This window comes from Equus przewalskii, chromosome 3, assembly GCF_037783145.1.
Source record: "Equus przewalskii isolate Varuska chromosome 3, EquPr2, whole genome shotgun sequence".
NCBI classification, from domain to species: domain Eukaryota; kingdom Metazoa; phylum Chordata; class Mammalia; order Perissodactyla; family Equidae; genus Equus; species Equus przewalskii.
The window spans coordinates 1,459,729-1,483,704 of NC_091833.1; the positions used below are offsets into that span (position 1 = coordinate 1,459,729).

The 23,976-nt window shown below is 38.5% G+C and overlaps 1 protein-coding gene across 4 annotated transcripts in view; it reads left to right on the top strand.

Annotated features, from left to right (window-relative positions):
- LONP2 (lon peptidase 2, peroxisomal) overlaps positions 1-23,976 on the top strand; it is a 133,503-nt gene that overhangs the window by 27,548 nt on the left and 81,979 nt on the right. For all 4 annotated transcript variants that reach the window (XM_070613631.1, XM_070613632.1, XM_070613633.1 and 1 more), the window contains exon 8: positions 8,378-8,519. In XM_070613631.1, the coding sequence (XP_070469732.1) occupies positions 8,378-8,519 (142 nt within the window). The remainder of the gene's footprint in view (positions 1-8,377; positions 8,520-23,976) is intronic.

The following is a 23,976-nucleotide window of genomic DNA, read 5'->3' on the forward strand; positions in this document are numbered from 1 at the left end:
TTAGTTGTGGTTGGATATTATAATGTCTTTACATTCATTTTTGCCTCATAGAGTTTCATAAATAATGACCGATAACTCTTAGAGTTTAAAAATAAGTGCAATAGGGCCAGCCTGGTGGCACAGTGGTTAAGTTCCCACGTTCTGCTTCGGTGGCCTGGGCTTCACTGGTTCGGATCCTGGGTGTGGACATGGCACCGCTTGGCAAGCCATGCTGTGGTAGGCATCTCACATATAAAGAAGAGGAAGATAGGCATAGATGTTAGCTCAGGGCCAGTCTTCCTCAGAAAAAGGAGGAGGATTGGTAGCTGTTAGGGCTAATCTTCCTTGGGAAAAAACAAATAAATAAATGGAATAGCGAGGGCAGGTAGGAGGAGGTAGGAAATCTTCAATAATAAATTTGTTTTGTTTGCAGTTTAATCTTCCTTTTAAGAAGGCTGTTTTGCATAATGGGTATGAGTAATAAGGAGAAAGCTTAGGCTAATTAAGGCTTATTCTTGCATCTTTCTATAAAAATACATTGAACTATAAGAATGGTGCCTCTGCTTAATCTGACATTATTAGAATCAGATTTTCATGTTGGGTTCGTTGTTTTCTTCTTTGTAGTCTCTGTTGCTCAGACTGGAAGAGGCCTTGGGAAAGCATGAACCTGTCTCTCGTGCTTTAGGTGTTTCATAGAAGTTGGAAGTTGTGAGACACTATAACACCTGTGGTGTATGTGTTAAAGAACATTTAAAAATGTAGAAATCATGAACCGCTTATAGAAGAAAGACGTCCACATAACTAATATACTGTCATGTGTCAGTTATATCTCAATTTTTAAAAACTTTTTAAAAAAGAAGCTCCTTAAATTCCAGTACAGCGTAATTAAACTGAAGATAAAACTTCTATTCCCATCATACCCTCAATCTTGAAGTTGTTAAAGCAAACCAAATTAAAAGTGGAGGCTTTGAGAAGCATGCCAGTAATTTAAATGCATATTTATAGTTGGTGAATATGGATTAAACTTGGATTGTGGAAAAAAATAATACGATGCTTCTGTATCATCTTATTTTCCCTTTGCCTTATTCAAACAAGGTCACTGACGTTAGGCAGGAATGGGAAACTGTTTCAGAAACTTTTCCGTGAAAAATGGTTCCTTTTATTCTATTTGCTTATTTACATTTTTTATGCATTAAAGAAAAGTCATTCCAAGATTTTAATAAACAATGAGGGCTACATATTCAGTTCAGGGAATTTATTTGAGTCATTCTTTCTGACAATTTCAATATTTTTACCTAGGTTTTCCTATTCTCACATGTGCCACTAGAGGCTGTAATTTGCTTTTGTAAAGAAATCGGCACCATTACTCTTGGACCAATCTTGGAGAAGCTGAATCTAGGGTCTAAATCTTCTAATTTTAGCTATAGAGCTGTTGGGAGGTGTTCCCCATTCGGATGACTTGATGTACGCGCTCAGGGCTGTTTTAGTTTGTTTCTGCCTTTTGTTACCTGCAGCATCGTATCATGTGAGTATATGATGGAACTTAGTGAGTTTGTGGACTTAATGTCATGGGCACATGACATGTAGATAATTTGTCCTTATTCTTTCCACCTCAGTACTGGTTATTCAGTAAAGCTTGGGAAGCACTTAGGTAGTGAGTGCTTACGCTTCTAAAAATAAGCTTTAAATGTTTGTTTAATTCTCCGTTCTCAGGAGGACAAGTTTAGATTTATAAGCTTCAATATGATTTTTTATAAAAGTTAATCTGATTTTTAAATTTTACCTAAAACATCCTTTTCTTGACATTATTATTTAATTTATGTGGCAGAATTGTGGAAAAATGTATTCTTATGATGCCTGTTTGTGGGCAGTATTTAACGTCACAGTTCTCACCGCTTGTGAACATGACTGAGTTTAAACAGATCTGTACAGATCTTTAAATCTGTACTGATACTGACAGATACTAAATTTGTTCACTCTTTTCAAGTGAGTATGTTTACATGTGTATGACTGTCGTTAAGAGAATTGAATCCAGGGGCTGGCCTGGCGGCGCAGCGGTTAGGTTCACATGTTTTGCTTCTCAGCGGCCCAGAGTTCGCCGGTTCAGATCCCAGGTGCAGACATGGCACTGCTTGGCAAAAGCCATGCTGTGGTACGCATCCCACGTATAAAGTAGAGGAGGATGGGCATGGATGTTAGCTCAGGGCCAATCTTCCTCAGCAAAAAGAGGAGAATTGGCAGTAGCTAGCTCGGGGCTAATATTCCTCAAAAAAGAAAAGAATTGAATCCAAAGAAAAGAAGAATTTTTTTTATGAGTTTTATAAAAGATTGTGTGTTTGCCTAAAATTTCTGTAAACATGAACTTTTGAGAAATCTATGGTATGTATAAAAGTTGATCATTGCCAAGTAAAGGTATGTGGATTTGTTTGTGAAACCTTCTATTAAGGCTGATTTTTGGTTCACCTTGCTGGTAAGTACTTCCTAGCCATCACTGTAGCAGATGTTTCCCTAACCACTACAGCAGGCTGCCCTTGTGCTCTTGGGGACCACCTACATCGTGAGTTACTAAAGCCTGGAAAAATTTTTATTTGAAAACCCGTTTGGAGGCAGGTGCGGGGGGGTTGTTAAGGAGATGAGAGGTTGGGAGCAGTGTGTGCGCTTATGTCAAGAGTTATGGATTGGAGATGAATGGAAGGGGAGAAAGAACAGTAGAGGATTATAGCACAACCAAGGGGTGGAGTTTGTGGGAACAAGTGATTCCCTGTGACAGTCGAGGCATTTTGGAAACACCCAAGTCTTGGCATTTAAGTACTGGTCATATGATCACAATTAGAGTTCATGCAAAGTTTTATTTTTCCTCTGCCCCTGAGCAGGCATTGCTGTTCTACAGTCTTAAAATAGCCAGTGGAAGCCAGAGCTGCTTTATGTTATCTTCCTTGCTGATTCTCTTTTGTCCCTCACTTTTTCTATTCTCCCACACAGGCACGCAGCTCTAGCGTTTTGCTAGGAGTATTTGTTTACTTGAAGGAAGGTGCTAATGAGTTAGGAATTGATTTTAAAAACAACTAAAGATTTTTTTTTTAGAGTTAAATGATAATGAGATGTGAGATGGGAAAGGAAGAGAAAGACTTGGTTTACATTTAAATCTGAAGTAAGGAAAATAATAGTGATCTGACTAAACATTGGCCCATTGTTTTTGTTCATACCGTGTTGAGTGGCTTAAAGGAAGAATAGTCCTGTTTATGCTCCAGATTAACTCTGCAGGTTTTCAGTCTTCTCAACATTTCTCATTTGGGATTACCTCCATTGGGATTTTTCTGTCCACTTCTTTTCTTTTTCCTGAGGGAGATTCACCCTGAGCTAACATCTGTGCCTGTCTTCCTCTGTTTTGTATGTGGGTCGCCACCACAGCATGGCCAGCAACGAGTGGTATAGGTCTGCGCCTGGGAACCCAACCTGAGCCACTGAAGCAGAGTGCACCAAACTTAACCGTTAGGCCATGGGGCTGGCCCCTTTCTGTCTTCTTTTATAAGCCCCAGAGTCTCTGTTCCCATTTATTGGATCTTACAACTTAGATGTTTATATTTACTATTACATTAAATAATTTTGAATCAGTTCATAGAAGTTAAATATAAAATAACTTCTTTTTATGAGATCATTTGCATAAAAATCTGTTTTTCCTTAGTCATTCCTTGGTCAAATATACTTATTGGTATGGTATATCTCAAGTTATTAATATTAACTCTTTGGAAGTAGTTGACCAGCTGTTTGTTCAGATAATAAAATCATATCATTACAAGGAATCCTGGGCTCAATTTTCAAACAAGATGAGAAGAAAAATGAACTTTTGCTTTCCATGTTGATGAATTTTTGCATGGAACCTGCAATGTGATTTTTAAATACTGGAGCTGTTTCGTTATTAGTCTCTACAAGGGAAAAGAAAATGAAGTAGCAAGCTTTTAATGTTTTCTTAGCATAGAATGCCAGACATATTATGGTTTGCTTACTGTCCTTCTTATAACCTGTATTTGCATAGCTCTTCTTTACGTGTCTAAAACTTAGCTTCGTTTTAAGGCCCCAACCCAAGGCCTCCTCCATTAATCTAAGTGTAGTCAGTGATGATCTTACTCTCCTCTAAACTGACCAATTGTCATCTACTGTGCTCTTTTACTGATTGAATAATGGAGGCCTCTGGTGTTTCTAATGCATAACTCGTAGAGGTAAAACATAAAGAAGTTGAAGCTCTATAGAGCAGGGGTTCGATTGCATCTCATCCTCCTTTGTTTCACTCCACGGTGCTTAGCACATTGCTACACTGGTAGTGTGTTCTGAGTGCTTTGTGAATTCAAGTAATGCAGTTCTTTAGATGAGAGCATCCATCCAAATGAGTGTATAAAAAGATTTAAGAATGACTGTTAGAAGAATAACAATTAGATTTGTTTAGACATGCTATATTTAAGACTATCTTGGGGCTTGCCCAGTGGCGCAGTGGTTAAGTTCGCACGTTCCGTTACCGCAGCCCAGGGTTTGCTGGTTCGGATCCCGGGTGCGGACATGGCACTGCTTGGCACGCCATGCTGTGGTAAGCATTCCACATATAAAGTAGAGGAAGATGGGCACGGATGTTAGCTCAGGGCCAGTCTTCCTCAGAAAAAGAGGAGGATTGGCAGCAGATGTTAGCTCAGGGCTAATCTTCCTCAAAAAAAAAAAAGACTATCTTTAGTTCCTTAAAGACTGTTTTTTGTTTTGAAATGATTAGGATCTCCTTTAAGCCTTCTTACTTTTTCCAATTTTAGCGATATGTATACACTCTTGGTAGAAAATTTATAAAATAGGAGGAAAAATCCTCATGGGTGGTCATTTTTAACATTTTATTTCCTGCCAGACTTTTCACTGGGCAGCTTTTGCCTTTCTTTTTTTAAGCAATAGAATTCTAATTTTACCCTTTTCACTTAACATTACAACATAAACTTTTATATTATAAATTCTTTGTAAATATCACTTGAATAGTTTGCATTATAGCCCATAAGAGCTACTTAATTGAATAGGCATGAAAATTTGATGGCAAAATGCCTGTTTTTCTCCCTTGTCTACATACTGGAAAAGAGGTGAGCAAAGGTTCATCTTATTCCTGGTATTAAGGTGTCGTTGGCAGTGACAAGCTGTCTAGCATTTTGGATTACATTAGATTTGAAGATATCTAGGGATGAGGCCGAATAGTAAAATACTTGATTAGCATGGAGCTGTAAATAGACGATATTGCAATTCTCTGTAGTTGTTTCTTGGAGTATAAATTGGACTGTTTTTTTGGAAAATGAAAAATGATCTTGTACCTTAAAAGTTTGAACTATGTAGACACTTTTGTTTTTATGTATCTGCTACACTAGTTGAATAGTCCTGATAAACCTATCAACTGCCTACAGCAATTATAAGAAAAGCAGGAATTCATATATTTTTTTAATTAACTTGTATACTTCAATTTTAAGAAAAACTTCTAGGTAATCGTGTATTGAGGCTAAATAATAAGTAATTGATTTGAGCTCTTCTTTGCAGGCTTTCCTCTATTGTGCTCTGTAGCTTTGTAGATGTTGTATCGTGAGGCAGAATATAGGAAAGACTACTATTTTGCCCTCAAAGAAGTTATACTTTGTAAAAGAATACTAGTTATATTTATTTCCAACCTATGTAGTTTCTCAGGAAGAAATTTTGGTATGCTAATTTGTTAAAATAAAATGGTTATATTTGGTAATATTGAAAGAAAATGTTTTTATTTTGTTTTGCTACATTTTCCACCATCATATTCCAAAAATTTATTCAAAGTATGTTTTGTATCTTTAGTCAGTGAATTGCATGCTACCATATCTTCTGGCAAAAGAGACATTATAGATATGTTCTGTAGCTTATGGGCTCTGTGATAATAGTTGTCTTCTTGGCTTGACCTCTAGAATAGTGGGTCACATTTGGGGGATGTCACCTGTGATTGACGGACACTAAAGGCATTGAGTGTGGTTGGTGCTATGAAAAGACATTTATGAGAGTTGCTTCCATGAGACAGAGATTGAAATGGGACTTAAATTTTGGTGTACTGATTTCTGCTTTTGTACTTTTTCCGGGAAGCCAAAGGTGGACTTTTAAGTAGCTGTTACTAATAACAATTACAGTCGACGTCTTTTGAAAGCTTACTATGTGCCAGACACTAAGCTGTGTGCTTTACCTATTATGTTTTCTCATAATCCTCATATAATGCATGCGATTGGCACTGTTATCATCCCCATTTTACAGATGAGGAAATAGGCTTAGGTCAGGTAATTTGTCCAAGCAGTAATCAAAGACTTGTATGACCTTGACAGTATAAACGTGGTGATAATAAGATACTTTGTGTGCTGGCATGGTTGATCTGCTGTCCTTAAGTAAATAGGAGAAACAAGCGTCTGTGTGAGGAGAACCTTACAGCTCTATATCCTGCATCTGTCTACTCTGTAACAATACTCACTCCCTGTCATCAAAGTGCTCCCTGGCTCTTTAGAGGAGGCTGTGTGCTTGGTACCCATGAATAAAAACAGGGCCATAAGTATGCATCAGCGGAATTGTAGGGCCAGTAAGTGCTATAGACATTGTATTGCTGGAAAGATCACTTTGTGAGAAGTGGTCAGGAAGAGTTTGGTAGAATTGCTGGGATTTCCACAGGCATGGAGAGTGTTAAGGGCAGGAAGGCACCATATTAACAAAGGTACAAAAGCATAAGAGGTCTAAAAGGATCTTGATTGTGGATGAAGCAAGAGGGTAATGGCAGCAAGTTAGGAAGGCCGGTGGGGCCAGATTGTGAAGAGCCTGGGATTCCAGACAAAGGAGTTTGGACCTTACTCTAGGTTCTGGGAAGCAGTGGAAAGTTGAGGAGGAATTGTGGCTGTATACGGTGACTAGTATCTAGATTTCCACTTCTTTAGAAAGGACACCTGCTTAGAATATTATTTTCTCTCCATGACTTTATCTAGAATTGTCAGTACCTGTTTTTGAAATCTACCTATCAAAAACAGTGAGGAAAGGAAAAGAAATTAATGCAACAAGAAGTGACTTTGAGAGACATTGAGGTTTTTAGAAAAAATTTTCCTTCCCTATTTATTCTCAGCATAGTGGCGAATCTGAAAGTTCTCTACAGAGAGAACTGATTAATTTTGAGTCTTGTCCTTCCTGTATCCTGTTCTGAAATCTTGAATGTGCTAACTCCTTATCGTAACAGGACAATGTTTATTGTCTGGGTCCACTGCCTTGGTCACCGTCCCCTCCCTGGATGAACGGCATTCCCAAGATATTTTTAAGACTTTCTTGTCTTTTCAAAGGTCTCTCTCCCCTCTCCTACTTTATGCCAGTCCTGTGGCAGAACTGAGGCCTGCTCTGTGAATCAGCTTTGTATAGATCATGAGATAACTGCTACTGTTCCCCTTATCATTGATCAACTTCTTCTAGGCAATCACCCTTTTATGCCTTTTCACAAACAGCGTTTACGTTGTACCTGGTTTAGGCAGCAAGGTTGTAATTAAAAATGGTAAATTGCTGCTTAAAATAAACTTTTGCTGGCTTTGTGAAAAAGACACTTTTTTCAGTTTGTCAAGCATTTTTTATTTCATGCCACACTCTACATCTGTCATAATTATGTCAGTGATTCTTGTTCAAATATGATAAAGCACTGTCTAACGTTTTAATGCACAACAAAATATCTGCCCAAACTTAGTTATTCCAATTAGTGTATATAGATTGAGCACAGTTTTATTCAAAAGGCCAGGATTAATAGAATTTTGATTTACTATTGACCCCAGATCCTCTTACTACGGTTAGTAGCAAAGTATTGCCTCTGAATATAAAGGAGTTTGTATTTTTTTTTTTTCCTCTCTTTTGGTCAGTGTTTTGAATGTCTCTTTGAACCAGTTCTGATTTCCTTCATGAAGGAGATGATGATGTTGTAAGCAGCCCTGGGCAGCCATTTCAGTATGTAAAAAGGTGCTTGTATGAGCGGTGGAGGGTGAGGAGTGTGCTCTAAAAAACCGTGGAAAGCAGGAGAATTAAATTCACAGGGTCCTTTGGACATTTTGGAATCTTGAAGAGTAAGAATCATAACTATATGACTTAAGTGTAATGTTGTTCAGTTTCACTAAATGGCAAAAGTTAGATACAGCTCTTCCAGGATCATGGGTAACTTAAGTCAGAATTAAATAGAAAATAAGACTCGAATCAAATAACTCTGATGTATCGTAGGGCTTTTAAAATATATGGTAGCTCTTTGCTGTATTACTCTGATAACTAAATGACTTTTCTCCAATCCTGAGTTTTGATTTCTAAATGACATTGCTCTTGTCTCGCGATGTGTCATCGATGTTAATTTGCTGCTTGCTTCCTGTAGGCGCACCTATGTTGGCAGTATGCCTGGTCGTATAATCAATGGTTTGAAGACTGTCGGGGTTAACAATCCGGTGTTCCTATTAGATGAGGTTGACAAACTAGGAAAAAGTCTACAGGGTGATCCTGCAGCAGCTCTGCTTGAGGTAAGATTTAGAAATGCCCTGTCTGTACTCATGCTTGGAGAGTATGAATGAGAGCAGATCATATTCAAGTGACGTATACATTGGTGTGGCTTTAGTCATGGGAAAAAGTTTGATACAGACTAACTAACAGCTGAAACAATTTGATATTTAAATTACAATGTCTTAGAGAATTCTTTTTCTGATAATTTCCCTCATTTCGTTTTTTTTCCTTTGTTTTTATCAAATGGTTTAACAAAATTTTATGCATGCTTATTGTTTAGAGACCAGTAATTCTAAGAGGTTACTACAGAAAACAGCAGGCAGGCCTCCTTCCCCTGGGGTCCCCCGTTTCCTCTTCTGCACTGTGACCTCTTTAGCTTTGAGTTGATTAGTCCATCCTCAAACAGCACAGTTGCACGGCCGCTCTTGATTTTACAGTTTGGGGCATGATATGTCGATCTCCTCTGTAGATGAGGATTTTGCTGGCTTTCTTCCCTCTGCCCCTACTGTGTCACTTTTATGTCCCCAATCTCCCAGTATAAATTTCGTCCTGATTTTGTTAAGTCATTGTTGTGTATTTACATTATTATAATTATATAACTGCTTTTCACAGCTGAGCCACGTGATAAACTATGGTTGCTTTTCTTTTCCTGTCTTCCTTTTTGTTTTTCTGTTCATGTTTTTAAAAATCTTTTTAGAATTAATAATTGTGTTATTTCTTTTGTTTGCTTTCACCAATTGTCTCATTCCCCTTTCAGGACTTTAAGACCCTTTAGGTGTTGTGTCAGTTTTACCTTCTTTAAGCCTTCAGTCTGAACAGGTTATTTTCCACATCTGGGACACAGCTGTCTAACTAGGATCTCCCTTTACCTCACACCTGCTGGATTTCCTGTTTGCTGTATTCCATGTCTTCCTCTTCTTGGTTTCTTCTCTCATCTTTGCAGTGTTAATCCTCCAATAGCTTCCTGAGAAAGCTTGCATGGGTGGTCAGTGTTTTTTGACTTTGCATATCTGAAAACGTCTTTGTGATTTCCTCATACTTGATTGTAATTTGGTATAGAATTCTAGTTGGAAATAATTTCCTGCAAAATTTTTTTTTTTTTTAAAAGATTGGCACCTGGGCTAACAACTGTTGCCAATCTTCTTTTTTTTTTTTTTCCTGCTTTATCTCCACAAACCGCCCCTGTACACGGTATCTTAGTTGGAGGTCCTTCTAGTTGTGGGGTGTGGGACGCCACCTCAACGTGGCCTAACGAGCGGTGCCACGTCTGCGCCCAGGATCCAAACCCTGGGCCACCGCAGTGGAGCGCGTGAACTTAACCACGTGGCCACGGAGCTGGCCCTGCAAAATTTTGAAGACATTTCTCCACTGTTTTCTCGTTAATTAGTGTTGCTATTGATGACACTGAAGCCATTCTGATCTTGTCTTTTGTGACTTTTACTCTCTGAAAACTTTTAGGATCTTTCCTTTTATCCCAGTGTTCTGAAATTTTACAATAATCTGCCTTGGCATCAGTCTCTTTTTTTCCATTTTTCCTGATGTTATGCAGATGCTTTCAGTTGAACAGTCCTGTCCTTTATTTCTATAACATTTTCTTGAATTCTTTTGTTGATTACTTTTTCTCTGTTTTTATGGAGTTCCTCTTAAGTGGAGGTTAGAGCTTTAATTTTCTTTTCTCTCCTGTTGCCCATCTTTTTTATTTTTCGCTCTGCTTTCTGTGAAGACTTCCTGAGCTGTATCTTTTAATTTCTCTATGAGGTTATCATTTCCAAGGACTTTTTTTAACTTCTCTGCATGTTCTTTTTATAGTTTCTTGCTCTCGTTATGTAATTATAATGTCCTCTTATCTCTCTGCAAATGGGACTAATTTTTGTTGTTTAATTTTCTTTCTCTTAACTCTAAGCTACTTTTGTCTGTTATATATTTTTTTCTGATGTCTGTCTTTTATAATAGAATCTTTCATTACATGTGTGGTAACATTTGTTTGTGTGTTCATATATGATAGTGAGGAGCAAAAAGCTGATTCAGAGCTATGAGCATATGAGGGGGGCTTATTGACTATGAGTTTCACAATAGGGTCATCTGACTGGGCCGTTTGGTTGGAGAACTTTCCGTGTCGATAGCTTTAGGTCTTTCTTTTGAGGCTGGTCAGATTTCTCAGAGATTCCTCAAGTCTCTTGCCTTGAGAATGAAGGCTTGGCTGCCAGCATTCTGGGAATGAAGTAGGGAAGAAGGATGGTGGTGGGGAGTTTCACTGCATTCAGCATCCCAGCTGTATGCATTCACCTGAGCTGTGGTTTTTGGTACAGTACGTGCTTCTGCTCAGCTGTGCCCAGTCTCACTGTGCAGGGAACTGGTTTTATGTTAGAAAATAAACCTATAGTATTTTGCTGGGTTGTTGGGGAAGGGATCTGGGACCTGACTGCTTCATAAATTCACTTTAACCAGTCCTCCTTGCCCTCCTCTTTATCCTGGTTTAAGTAAATTACTATTAATATTCAAATTGTTTTGTAAAATGGTGGGAAAACTTGCTATGTGAAAGTTTATTTTTTTCTTGCTTATTTCCTTGCTTTGAGTTCCCTCAGTCTTCGTGTTTCTTTTCTGTTTTGTAATCTCAGGTCAGGATGGCCAGGGACATGTGTCTTATAAGCAGGTAGACTGCACGTTCTGATTTGCCTCAGCCAGTCCCAGTTTATGCCTAATGATTAATTGCACTCTCTTTTGGTCTCAGAAGTGGGTCCTGTTTGGACAATAAAAAGTACAGTTACCCTACTTCAAAGCCCTAGTGCTTGGAGATAAGAGTTTGATTTAGTTTGGTTTGGTTTGGTTTGTTTTTATTGTAAGACAATTGTCTTCTGGCTTGGTAACTAATTTACTCATCAGTACTGTGAACAATAAAATAGGGAACATCATTTAAGATTTTAGTGGTTTCTTAGAGGATAACTTTAGACTTTCCTGTTTAATTTACATTGGGGCATTTTCCAGAAAATCTGACAGATTCTCCCATCAGACACCTATAGTTCCCCTTTTGAAAAGAATTTAAGAGTAATTCCCTCACACTTAGGGCTCTCAGCAGCCTGTTTATGGGAGTCCTGAAAGAAGTCCACCAAAGACAGCTTTATAAGTAGTGGGAGATAGGTAAGCGCCTGTCTGCTTGTTTATTACACAATATATTTTAGGTCTTCACCTAGTGCTTTGCAGTGATTCAGTAATATTGGTAGAATTGAATTGATCTTTAATAGCAAGCAGCTTGGCATAATATTTTCTTGTCTGATGTGGATCTTGGTATTTACTTTTTTGGCAGTCAGTTTATTAATATTCCAAAATAAAAGTATGAAAGCCTCAAATGATACCTCAAAGTAAATGCCACCTGGGGCCACATACTTACCACTGTAGTTTTGCTACGAATAGTATCAGTTCCTTATAGACTGTGGTGCTGTAGAATGAAGCAAGATACAGATGCGGAGGAACTGAGTTAGATACAGATGCGGGGGAACTGAGTTAGATACAGATGCGGAGGAACTGAGTTAGCTATAGATGCGGAGGAACTGAGTTAGATACAGATGCGGAGGAACTGAGTTAGATACAGATGCGGAGGAACTGAGTTAGATACAGATGCGGAGGAACTGAGTTAGATACAGATGCGGGGGAACTGAGTTAGATACAGATGCGGGGGAACTGAGTTAGATACAGATGCGGGGGAACTGAGTTAGATACAGATGCGGAGGAACTGAGTTAGATACAGATGCGGAGGAACTGAGTTAGATACAGATGCGGAGGAACTGAGTTAGCTATAGATGCGGAGGAACTGAGTTAGATACAGATGCGGAGGAACTGAGTTAGCTACAGATGCGGAGGAACTGAGTTAGATACAGATGCGGAGGAACTGAGTTAGATACAGATGTGGAGGAACTGAGTTAGATACAGATGCGGAGGAACTGAGTTAGATACAGATGCGGAGGAACTGAGTTAGATACAGATGCGGAGGAACTGAGTTAGATACAGATGCGGAGGAACTGAGTTAGATACAGATGCGGAGGAACTGAGTTAGCTATAGATGCGGAGGAACTGAGTTAGATACAGATGCGGGGGAACTGAGTTAGATACAGATGCGGAGGAACTGAGTTAGATACAGATGCGGAGGAACTGAGTTAGATACAGATGCGGAGGAACTGAGTTAGATACAGATGCGGAGGAACTGAGTTAGCTATAGATGCGGAGGAACTGAGTTAGAATCAGATGCGGAGGAACTGAGTTAGAATCAGATGCGGAGGAACTGAGTTAGATACAGATGCGGAGGAACTGAGTTAGATACAGATGCGGGGGAACTGAGTTAGCTATAGATGCGGAGGAACTGAGTTAGATACAGATGCGGAGGAACTGAGTTAGATACAGATGCGGAGGAACTGAGTTAGCTATAGATGCGGAGGAACTGAGTTAGATACAGATGCGGGGGAACTGAGTTAGATACAGATGCGGAGGAACTGAGTTAGATACAGATGCGGGGGAACTGAGTTAGCTATAGATGCGGAGGAACTGAGTTAGATACAGATGCGGAGGAACTGAGTTAGCTATAGATGCGGAGGAACTGAGTTAGATACAGATGCGGGGGAACTGAGTTAGATACAGATGCGGAGGAACTGAGTTAGATACAGATGCGGAGGAACTGAGTTAGATACAGATGCGGAGGAACTGAGTTAGATACAGATGCGGAGGAACTGAGTTAGATACAGATGCGGAGGAACTGAGTGAGATACAGATGCGGGGGAACTGAGTTAGATACAGATGCGGAGGAACTGAGTTAGCTATAGATGCGGAGGGACTGAGTTAGACATAGATGCGGAGGAACTGAGTTAGCTATAGATGCGGAGGAACTGAGTTAGCTATAGATGCGGGGGAACTGAGTTAGCTATAGATGCGGAGGAACTGAGTTAGATATAGATGCGGAGGAACTGAGTTAGATACAGATGCGGAGGAACTGAGTTAGATACAGATGCGGAGGAACTGAGTTAGATACAGATGCGGGGGAACTGAGTTAGATACAGATGCGGAGGAACTGAGTTAGCTATAGATGCGGGGGAACTGAGTTAGATACAGATGCGGGGGAACTGAGTTAGCTATAGATGCGGAGGAACTGAGTTAGCTATAGATGCGGAGGAACTTAGTTAGATACAGATGCGGAGGAACTGAGTTAGATACAGATGCGGAGGAACTGAGTTAGATACAGATGCGGGGGAACTGAGTTAGATACAGATGCGGAGGAACTGAGTTAGCTATAGATGCGGAGGAACTGAGTTCGATACAGATGCGGAGGAACTGAGTTAGCTATAGATGCGGAGGAACTGAGTTAGCTATAGATGCGGAGGAACTGAGTTAGATACAGATGCGGAGGAACTGAGTTAGATACAGATGCGGGGCAACTGAGTTAGAAACAGATGCGGAGGAACTGAGTTAGCTACAGATGCGGAGGAACTGAGTTAGATATAGATGCGGAGGAACTGAGTTAGATACAGATGCGGGGGAACTGAGTTAGATACAGATGCGGGGGAACTGAGTTAGATACAGATGCGGAGGAACTGAGTTAGATACAGATGCGGAGGAACTGAGTTAGATACAGATGCGGAGGAACTGAGTTAGATACAGATGCGGAGGAACTGAGTTAGATACAGATGCGGAGGAACTGAGTTAGATACAGATGCGGAGGAACTGAGTTAGATACAGATGCGGAGGAACTGAGTTAGATACAGATGCGGAGGAACTGAGTTAGATACAGATGCGGAGGAACTGAGTTAGATACAGATGCGGGGGAACTGAGTTAGATACAGATGCGGGGAACTGAGTTAGATACAGATGCGGAGGAACTGAGTTAGATATAGATGCGGAGGAACTGAGTTAGATATAGATGCGGAGGAACTGAGTTAGCTATAGATGCGGAGGAACTGAGTTAGCTATAGATGCGGAGGAACTGAGTTAGCTATAGATGCGGAGGAACTGAGTTAGATACAGATGCGGAGGAACTGAGTTAGATACAGATGCGGAGGAACTGAGTTAGATACAGATGCGGAGGAACTGAGTTAGATACAGATGCGGAGGAACTGAGTTAGATACAGATGCGGGGGAACTGAGTTAGACACAGATGCGGGGGAACTGAGTTAGATACAGATGCGGGGGAACTGAGTTAGCTATAGATGCGGAGGAACTGAGTTAGATACAGATGCGGGGGAACTGAGTTAGCTATAGATGCGGAGGAACTGAGTTAGCTATAGATGCGGAGGGCACCTGACGTCCTCCTCCCTGCACCTGCCCAAGTCCTGGGAAAAACCTTACATCTCACAGGTTGTTGAAACAATTAAATGAGAATACATGTAACAGTGCTCTGTGAACTGTAAACTACTCTACAGATGTTATTTTAATATCCAGTGACATTTCTTGGGTGTCCATTTTGAAAGCTGCTTACTGTTTGCATCACTGGTATAGCCACCTGAATGACGGAAAGAACAAATTCAATTCCTTACCACCCTTTATTTAAAGTTAAATATTATTGAGAGTCTGGATTATACAAGAGTATGACTTTTTATCTTTCCTTATAAAGGAAGCGTACTTTTAAAAAAAATGTCATCTGGATATCATTTATAAAATACGCTTGTACAAGATTATCTTACTACTTATTTACATTAAGGGAATATATACCAGATATAAGGAAGATAATAGTAGATATAGAATGATTACTCTAAATAAGTTAAAGCATAAACTTGTTCTGCCTCTAAATTCTTCTTTCCTTCATATTTACTCGTGGAATTTAATTCACAAATGGAGATGGGCATTCAGAGTGAGCTGTAAGCTGATTGCCACTAATTAAACCAAAGCAGCTCACTCTTTTTAAAAATTATCATTTAAATATATTTTGTTGATTTTTTTTGCACAGCTTTAGTGACATATAATTGACATATAGTAAAGCGAGCATATTTACAGTGTACAATTTGGAGAATTTTGAGATGTGTATAGATCAGTAAGCCATAAACATAATAAAGATAATGAACATAGAAGTTCCACTTCTTAAATGTCAAATTCACCAGAGGGGATCAGCATTAAATTTAACCTGGTGGAAGAAAGAATCAATGAATTTTAAGATAGATTGATAGAGATTATGCAGTCTGAAGAACAGACAAAAAAGTGTAAATAAATGAACAGAGCATCAGAGAAATGTGGGATGTCATTAAGCACACCAATATGTGAATAATAGGACAGGAAAGGCAGATGGGAGCAGAAAACAGTTCTGAAGAAATAATGGATGAAAACTTTCCATATTTGATGAAAAACGTAAATCTACACATCCAAGACGTTCAGTGAATTCCATAATCCTTAGATACTAGTGTAGTAAAAATGCTGAAAGACAGAAAACTTTGAAAGCAGCAAGAAAAAAACAATTGGTGTTCCATTCACATTTTGGTGGATATTTGGATTTTTCAAGTTTTTGGCTGTTACAAATAAAGCTGCTATGAGTACTTATGTACAAGTCTTAGTGTGGAGATGCACTCATATTTCTCTTTGATAAATACTGAGGAGTGGAATGGCCTGTTCAGATGGTAGGTGTATATTTAACTTTTTAAGAAACTGCCAAATTGTTTTCCAGAATGGTTGTACTGTTTTACATTTCTCCTAGTAGTGTATAGGAGTTCATCTGCTCCACGTCTTTACCAATATTTGATATGTGGTAAGTTTTTGTAGTTTTAGCTATTTGAGTGAGTTAATTGTATCATCTCATTGTGGTTTTAATTTGCATTTCCTTAATTATTAATGATGTGTTGAGCGTCTTTGCACGTGGTTATTTGCCATTCTGTATCTCTTTTGGTGAAATGTCTGTTAAAGTTAAACTCTTTCGCCTTTTAATGGAATTGCCTTTTTATTATTGACTTGTAAGAATTCCTTGTATATTCTAAACAGATTTTCTTTGTCAGATACATATTTTTCAAATTTTTTCTCCAAATATTTTAGTAACAGCTTCTGTTAAGAGCAGAAGTTTTTTTGCTTGTTTGGTTTTTTTATGAAGTGCAATTCTTCTTTTTTAATGGTTTCTTTTGTGTTATAATTAAGAAATTTTTACTAAACCAAGGTTGCACAGTTTTTCTCCTATGTTTTCTTCTACAAGTTTTCTATTTTTAGTTCTAACGTTTGGGTCTATCATCCATACTGAGTGAATTTTTGGATATAATGTGTGGTGAGGATCAAGCTTCCTTTTCTTTTCACATCTGGGTATTGTTCTAGTACTATTTGGTGAAAAAAGTATTTTTTTCCCATTGCATTGCCTTAGACACCTTTGTCAAATGTTAGTTGATAGATTGTGTTGGATGTGTTTTATATTTCTGAGTTCACTGTACTGTTCAAATGATCTATGTTTATGCCAGTACCACACCAAATTGCTTACTGTTGCTGTATAATAGGTCTTGAAATTATGTAGTGTTAGTTTCCAACTTTGCTTTTTGTTCTATAATTTTTTTGACTATTCTAGGTTCTTTGCATTTCCATAAAAATTTTAGAATCTTTTTGTCAATTGCTGCAAAACAGTCTGTTGGGATTCTTGCTGGGATTTTAGTTGGCATTTTATTTGAGTCTTTAGATGTTTTGGGGAAAATTGTCATATTAAAAATATTATGTCTTCTCATCCAAGAACATGATGTATATCTCCATTTTATTATGTCTTCCTTACTTTCTCAGCAATGTTTTACCACTTTCAGCATACAGGTCTTGCACTTTGTCAGATTTATCCAAAATTATTTCTTATATCTTGATGCTATTTTTTATTTCAATTTCTAATTTTTGCTAGTATAAAGAAAAAGTACAATTTATATTTTGTATATTGACCTTGTATCATACAGCTTTGCTAAACTCATATTAATTCTAGCTGCTTTCTCTCTCTACCTTTTTATTTTTTGTTTGGTCCCTGTCTTTTATGTTACAGCCTTTCTCCAATCTTTGATGATTCTTGATTGTCCTTTATTAGACAGATGATTTACAAATATTTTCACCAGTTTTGTGGACTTTCTTTTCACTTTTTTAAAATCTGTCTAATCTTGCTCAATTCCACACTGTCTTAATTAGTATAGTTTTTAAAAAAGTTTTTGTTTACTTTCTTCTATTTAAAAATTTTTTATTGAGTTCATAATAGTTTACATCGACGTGAGATTTCAGTTGTACCTTATCTCTTGACTGTCACCACATAAGTGCTCCCCTTCACCCGCTGTGCCCACCCCCTACCCCCCTTGCCCTGGTAACCACTGAACTGTGTTCTTTGTCCCAGTACCGGTTTATGTTCCACATATGAGTGAAATCATCTGGTATTTGTGTTTCTCAGACTGGCTTATTTTGCTTAGCATAATTCCCTCTAGATCTTTCCATGTTATAGCAAATGGGATAAATTTGTCTTTTTTCTGGCTGAGTAGTATTCCATTGTGTATATATATATATATATATATATATACCACATCTTCTTTATCCAGTCATTGGTCAACGAGCTCTTGGATTCTTTCCAAGTCTTTGCTATTGTGAATAGTGCTGCAATGAACATAGGGGGGCATATCTTACTTTGGATTGTTGATTTCAGATTGTTTGGGTAGATACCCAGTAGTGGGATAGCTGGGTCATATGGTAGTTCTACTTTTAGTTTTTTGAGGAATCTCCTTACTGTTTTCCATAGTGTATGCACCACTTTGCATTCCCAGCAGCAGTGTATGAGGGTTCCCTTTTCTCCACATCCCCTCTAACATTTGTTATTTTTAGTCTTAGTGATTATAGTCATTTTAACAGGCATAAGGTGGTATCTTAGTGTAGTTTTGATTTACGTTTACCCGATGGTTAGTGATGTTGAACATCTTTTCATGTGTTTATTGGCCATCTGTGTGTCTTCTTTGGAAAAATGTCTCTTCATCTCCTCTGCCCATTTTTTGATCGGGCTGTTTGTTTTTTTATTGTTCAGTTGTGTGAGTTCCTTATATATTATGGAGATTAACCCCTTATCAGATATCTGATTTGCAAATATTTTCTCCCAGTTGGTGGGTTGTCTCTTTGTTTTGATTCTAGTTTCTTTAGCCTTGCAGAAGCTCTTTATGTGATGAATTCCCACTTGTTTATTTTTTCTTTTGTTTCCTTTGTCTGAGAGGACGTGATATGTGAAAAGATCCTTTTTAGTTTGATGTTGATGTCAGAGAGTGTACTACCTATGTTATCTTCCAGGAGTGTTATAGTTTCAGGATGTATCTTCAAGTCTTTGATCCATTTTGAATTTATTTTTGTGTATGGCATGAGATAGTGGTCTACCTTCATTCTTTTGCATGTGGCTGTCCAGTTTTCCCAAGACCATTTATTGAAGTGACTGTCTTTTCTTCATTGTATGTGCTTGGCACCTTTGTTGAAGATTGACTGTCCATAGGTGTGTGGTTTTATTTCTGGGCTTTCAGTTCTGTTCCATTGATCTGTGTGCCTGTTTTTGTACCAGTACCATGCTGTTTTGGTCACCATGGCTTTGTAGTACATTTTGAAGTCAGAGATTGTGATGCCTCCAGCTTTGTTCTTTTTTCTCAGGATTGCCTTAGCAATTTCGGGTCTTTGATTGCCCCATACGAATTTTAGGATTCTTTGCTCTGTTTCTGTGAAGAATGTCACTGGGATTCTGATAGGGATTGCGTTGAATCTGTAGATTGCTTTGGGTAGTATGGACATTTTAACTATGTTTATTCTTCCAATCCATGAGCAAGGAATCTCTCCATCTCTTTATGCCATTATTAGTTTCTCTCAGTAATGTCTTATAGTTTTCATTGTATAAGTACTTCACCTCCTTGGTTAAATTTATTGCTAGGTACTTTATTCTGTTAGTTGCGGGTGCAAATGGAATTGTATTCTTGAGTTCTCTTTCTGTAAGTTCATTAATGGAGTATAGAAAAGCAGCAGATTTTTGTAAGTTGATTTTGTACCCTGAAACTTTACTGTAGTTGTTAATTATTTCTGTTAGATTTCTGATGGAGTTTTTGGGGTTTTCTATATATAAGATCATGTTGTTTGCAAACAGCGAGAGTTTCACCTCTTCCCTTGCTATTTGGATTCCTTTTATTCCTTTTTCTTGCCTAATTGCTCTGGCCAGGACCTCCAGTACAATGTTGAATAAGAGTGGTGATAGTGGACATCCTTGTCTCGTTCCTGTTCTCAGTGGGATGCTGCTCAGTTTTGGCCCATTGAGTATGATGCTGGCTGTGGGTTTGTCATATATGGCCTTTATTATGTTGAGGTAATTTCCTTCTATCCCCCTTTTGTTAAGAGATTTTATCATAAATGGCTGTTGGATCTTGTCAAATGCTTTCTCTGCATCTATCGAAATGATCATGTGGTTTTTATTCCTCAATTTGTTGATACGGTGCATCACCTTGATTGGTTTGTGGATGTTCAACCATCCCTGTCTCCCTGGTATGAATCCCACTTGATTGTGATGTATGAGCCTTTTGATGTATTGCTGAAATTGGGTTGCCAAAATTTTGTTGAGGATTTTTGCATCTATGTTCATCAGTGATATTGGCCTGTAATTCTCCTTTGTCGTGCTGTCCTTCTCAGACTTTGATATCAGCATGAGGTTGGCCTTATAGAATGTGTCAGGAAGTGTTCCATTTTCCCCAATTTTTTGAAATAGCTTGAGAAAGATAGGTATTAAATCCTCTCTGAAAGTTTGGTAAAATTCCCCAGGAAAGCTGTCTGGTCCTGGGATTCTATTCTTTGGGATGCTTTTGATTGCTGCTTCAATCTCTTTCCTTGTGATTGGTCTGTTCAGATTGTCTGTTTCTTCTTGACTCAGCTTTGGGAGGTTGTAAGAATCTAAGAATTTATCCATTTCCTATAGGTTATCCATTCTGTTGACATACAGTTTTTCATAGTATTCTCTTATAATCCATTGTATTTCTGTGGATTCTGTTGTTATTTCTCCTCTTTCATTTCTGATTTTGTTTATCTGAGCTTTCTCTCTTTTTTTCTTTGTAAGTCTGGCTAGGGGTTTGTCAATTTTATTTATCTTCTCAAAGAACCAGCTCTTTGTTTCATTGATCCTTTCTACCGCCTTTTTTGTTTCAATGGCATTTATTTCTGCTCTGATTTTTATTATTTCTCTCCTTCTGCTGACTTTGGGCTTTGTCTGTTCTTTTTCTAATTCAGTTAAGTGTAATTTGAGATTGCTTATTTGGGATTTTTCTTGTTTGCTGAGGCGTGCCTGTATTGTAATGAATTTCTGTCTTAATACGGCATTTGCTACATCCCATATGAGTTGGTATGGCATGTTATCATTTTCATTTGTCTCCAGATATTTTTTGATTTCTCCTTTAATTTCTTCAATGATCCATTGCTTGTTCAATAGCATGTTGTTTAGTCTCCACATCTTTGTCCATTTCTCAGCTTTTTTCTTGTAATTAATTTCTAGCTTTATAGCATTATGATCAGAAAAGATGCTTGTTATTATTTCAATTTTTTACAATTTGTAGAGGCTTGCCTTGTTTCCTAACATATGGTCTATTCTTGAGAATGTTCCATGCGCACTTGAGAAAAATGTGTATTCTGCTGTTTTTGGATGGAGTGTTCTATATATGTCTATTGAGTCCATCTGGTTTAGCTTTTCATTTAATTCCACTGTTTCCTTGCTGATTTTCTCTCTGGATGATCTATGCATTGACGTGAGTGGGGTGTTGAGGTCCCCTAGTATCATTGTGTTATTTCTAATATCTTCTTTTAGATTTGCTAATAGTTGCTTTATGAACTTTGGTGCTCCTGTGTTGGGTGCATAGATATTTATAAGTGTTATTTCTTCTTGGTGGAGTGTCCCTTTGATCATTATATACTGTGGCTCTTTGTCTCTCTCTCTGTGTCTTATCTTAAAGTCTACTTTGTCTCATATAAGTATTGCAACACCTACTTTCCTTTGTTTGCTGTTAGCTTGGAGTATGGTCTTCCACCCCTTCACTCCAAGCCTGTGTTTGTCATTGGATCTGAGGTGCGTTTCCTGGAGGCAGCAAATGGTTGGATCTTGTTCTTTAATCCATCTTGCCGCTCTCTGTCTTTTTATTGGAGAAGTCAATCCATTTACATTGAGGATGATTATTGATGTATAAGGGCTTAATGCTGTAATTATATCATTCATTTTCCAATTTTCCTGCATTTCGTTTGTTTCCTAGTTTAGTGGCTACCCTGAAGTTTTTATTCAGAATCTCTTGTATAAGATAGTCCATTTTCTGATGGCCTCTTATTTCCTTACTGTAAACCGAGTCACTCCCTCTCCTCCTCCTCTTCTAAGTTATTTTTCTCATATCTTATTCCAACTTGTGTTGTGAGTTTGTGGTTAAAGTGACAAGATTGTCTTTGATTTTGGTGTTTTCCTTCCTTTTAGCCTAATGCTGTAGTTGAATATTTGCTGTCCTATTCTGATTCTGTCTATCTGTTGGTCTTCTTACTCTGTGTTTTGTGACCCCTTTTTCCCTTTTTTTCTTTTTTCAGGTATGAGGGCCTTCTTGAGAATTTCTTCTGGGGGAGTCTCGTGGCTGTGAAGTCCCTTAGCTTTTGTTTGTCTGGGAAAGATTTAATTTCTCCCTCATATCTGAAGGATATTTTTGCTGTATAGAGTATTCTTAGCTGAAGATTCTTGTCTTTTAAAGTTTTGAATATGTCATTCCATTCTCTCCTAGCTTCTAAGGTTTCTGCAGAGAAATCTGCTGAAAGCCTGATAGGAGTTCCTTTGTAGGTTATTTTCTTTTGCCTTGCTGCCCTTAGTATTCTTTCTTTGTCATTCATTTTTGCCAATTTTGCTACTATATGCCTTGCAGTTGGTCTTTTTCCATTGACAAATCTCAGAGATCTGGAAGCTTCCCCCACACATATTTCCCTCGATTTGGGTAGTTCTTTGCTTTTATTTGTTTGAGCACGCTTTCTGCTCCATTCTCTTTCTCTTCACCTTCTTTAATACCTATAATTCTTATGTTGCATTTCCTCCTTGAGTGGGATATTTCTCCGAAGCTTTCTTCATTTCTTTTTAGTCTTAGTTCTCTCTCCTCCTCTGTCTGGAGCATTTCAACATGTCTATCTTCGATTATGCTGATTCACTCCTCTATGATGTCCACTCGAGCATTCAGGGAATCCATATTTTGTTTTATCTCTTCCATTGTGTCTTTCATCTGTAACATTTCTGATTGCTTCTTCTTTGTAGTTTCAGTCTGTTTTGTGAAGTAGCTCCTGAACTCATTGAATTGTTTCTCTACATTCTGTTTTACCTCGTTGAGTTTTTTGATGATAGCTATTTTGAATGCATTGTCATTTAGCTTACATTTTTCTTTGTCCTCAGGACTGAGTTCTGGGTACTTGTCGTTTTCTCTCTGCTCTGGAGATTTGATGTAGTGTCTGATATTGGAAGGTGGGCTCTTCCTCATTCTGATATTATTCGGTTGCAGTTACAGTCTAGCACCACTGGGTGGGGGTCGAGAGCTGTGTATGCTTAGCCCTCTGCCTTCAGCTGAGATGGCGTCGCACCTGTCGGGGGGTGGGGCACTGTCTCCTGTGTGCAGTCCCAGGTTTCCTGATCAGCTCTCGCGCTCTGCTCTCCTGGGGTCTTGGCTTGATGAGGTCACCCTGCGGGAAAGCTTTCACCCAGTTAGAGGGCTTCCCTCTAGGCTGCAGGGACTCTAGGTCATCCTTGGTGATCCAGCAAATGAGCGACCCCTCCCCAGCTCCTTGCCTCTTGGAGCCTCCCGTGGCAGTTACCACAGTCTTTAGCGGAGGGAGCGAAGCTCTGTCTCACCCTGTTCCAGCTCCTCCGAGGGGGGCTGCAGCCTCTCCGCCCTCCCTCATGTGGCTGTGTGTCTCTCGGAGGTTTTTGTGTTGTTAGGATGTCTTCTGTTGGAATATGGCTTCCCCTTTTAGTTGTGTGTTGGACGGGAGAGAGTCCTGGGCAAGTTCCCTCTGCCATGATGCTGACATCTCTCCTCTTTTCACTTTTTTGATGGTCTTTTTGAAGTACAAAAATTTTTAATTTTTATAAAGTCTAATTTATCTGCTTGTTTTTTGGTTTTTTTTTAATCATTTGTGGTTTTGGTGTCATATCTAAAAAGCCATTGCCTAATCCACGGTCATGAGGATTTACTTGTGAAAGTTTTACAGTTTTAATTCTTATTTTTAGATCTGTAATCCATTTTGAGTTAATATTTGTATATGGTGTGAGGTGTAGGGATCCAGCTTCATTCCTTTGCCTGTGAATATCTAGTTGTCCTAAGCACCATTTTTCAAAGACTTTCCTTTTTCCATGGCATGGTGGTGTCACCCATGTCAAAAATCAATTGACTGTAAATGTAAGGGTTTATTTTTGGACTCCCAACTCTATTCCGTTGATCTATCTTTCTTTCCTTATGCCAGTACCATATAACCTTGATTACTGTAATTTTGTAGAAATGTTTGAAATCAGGAAGT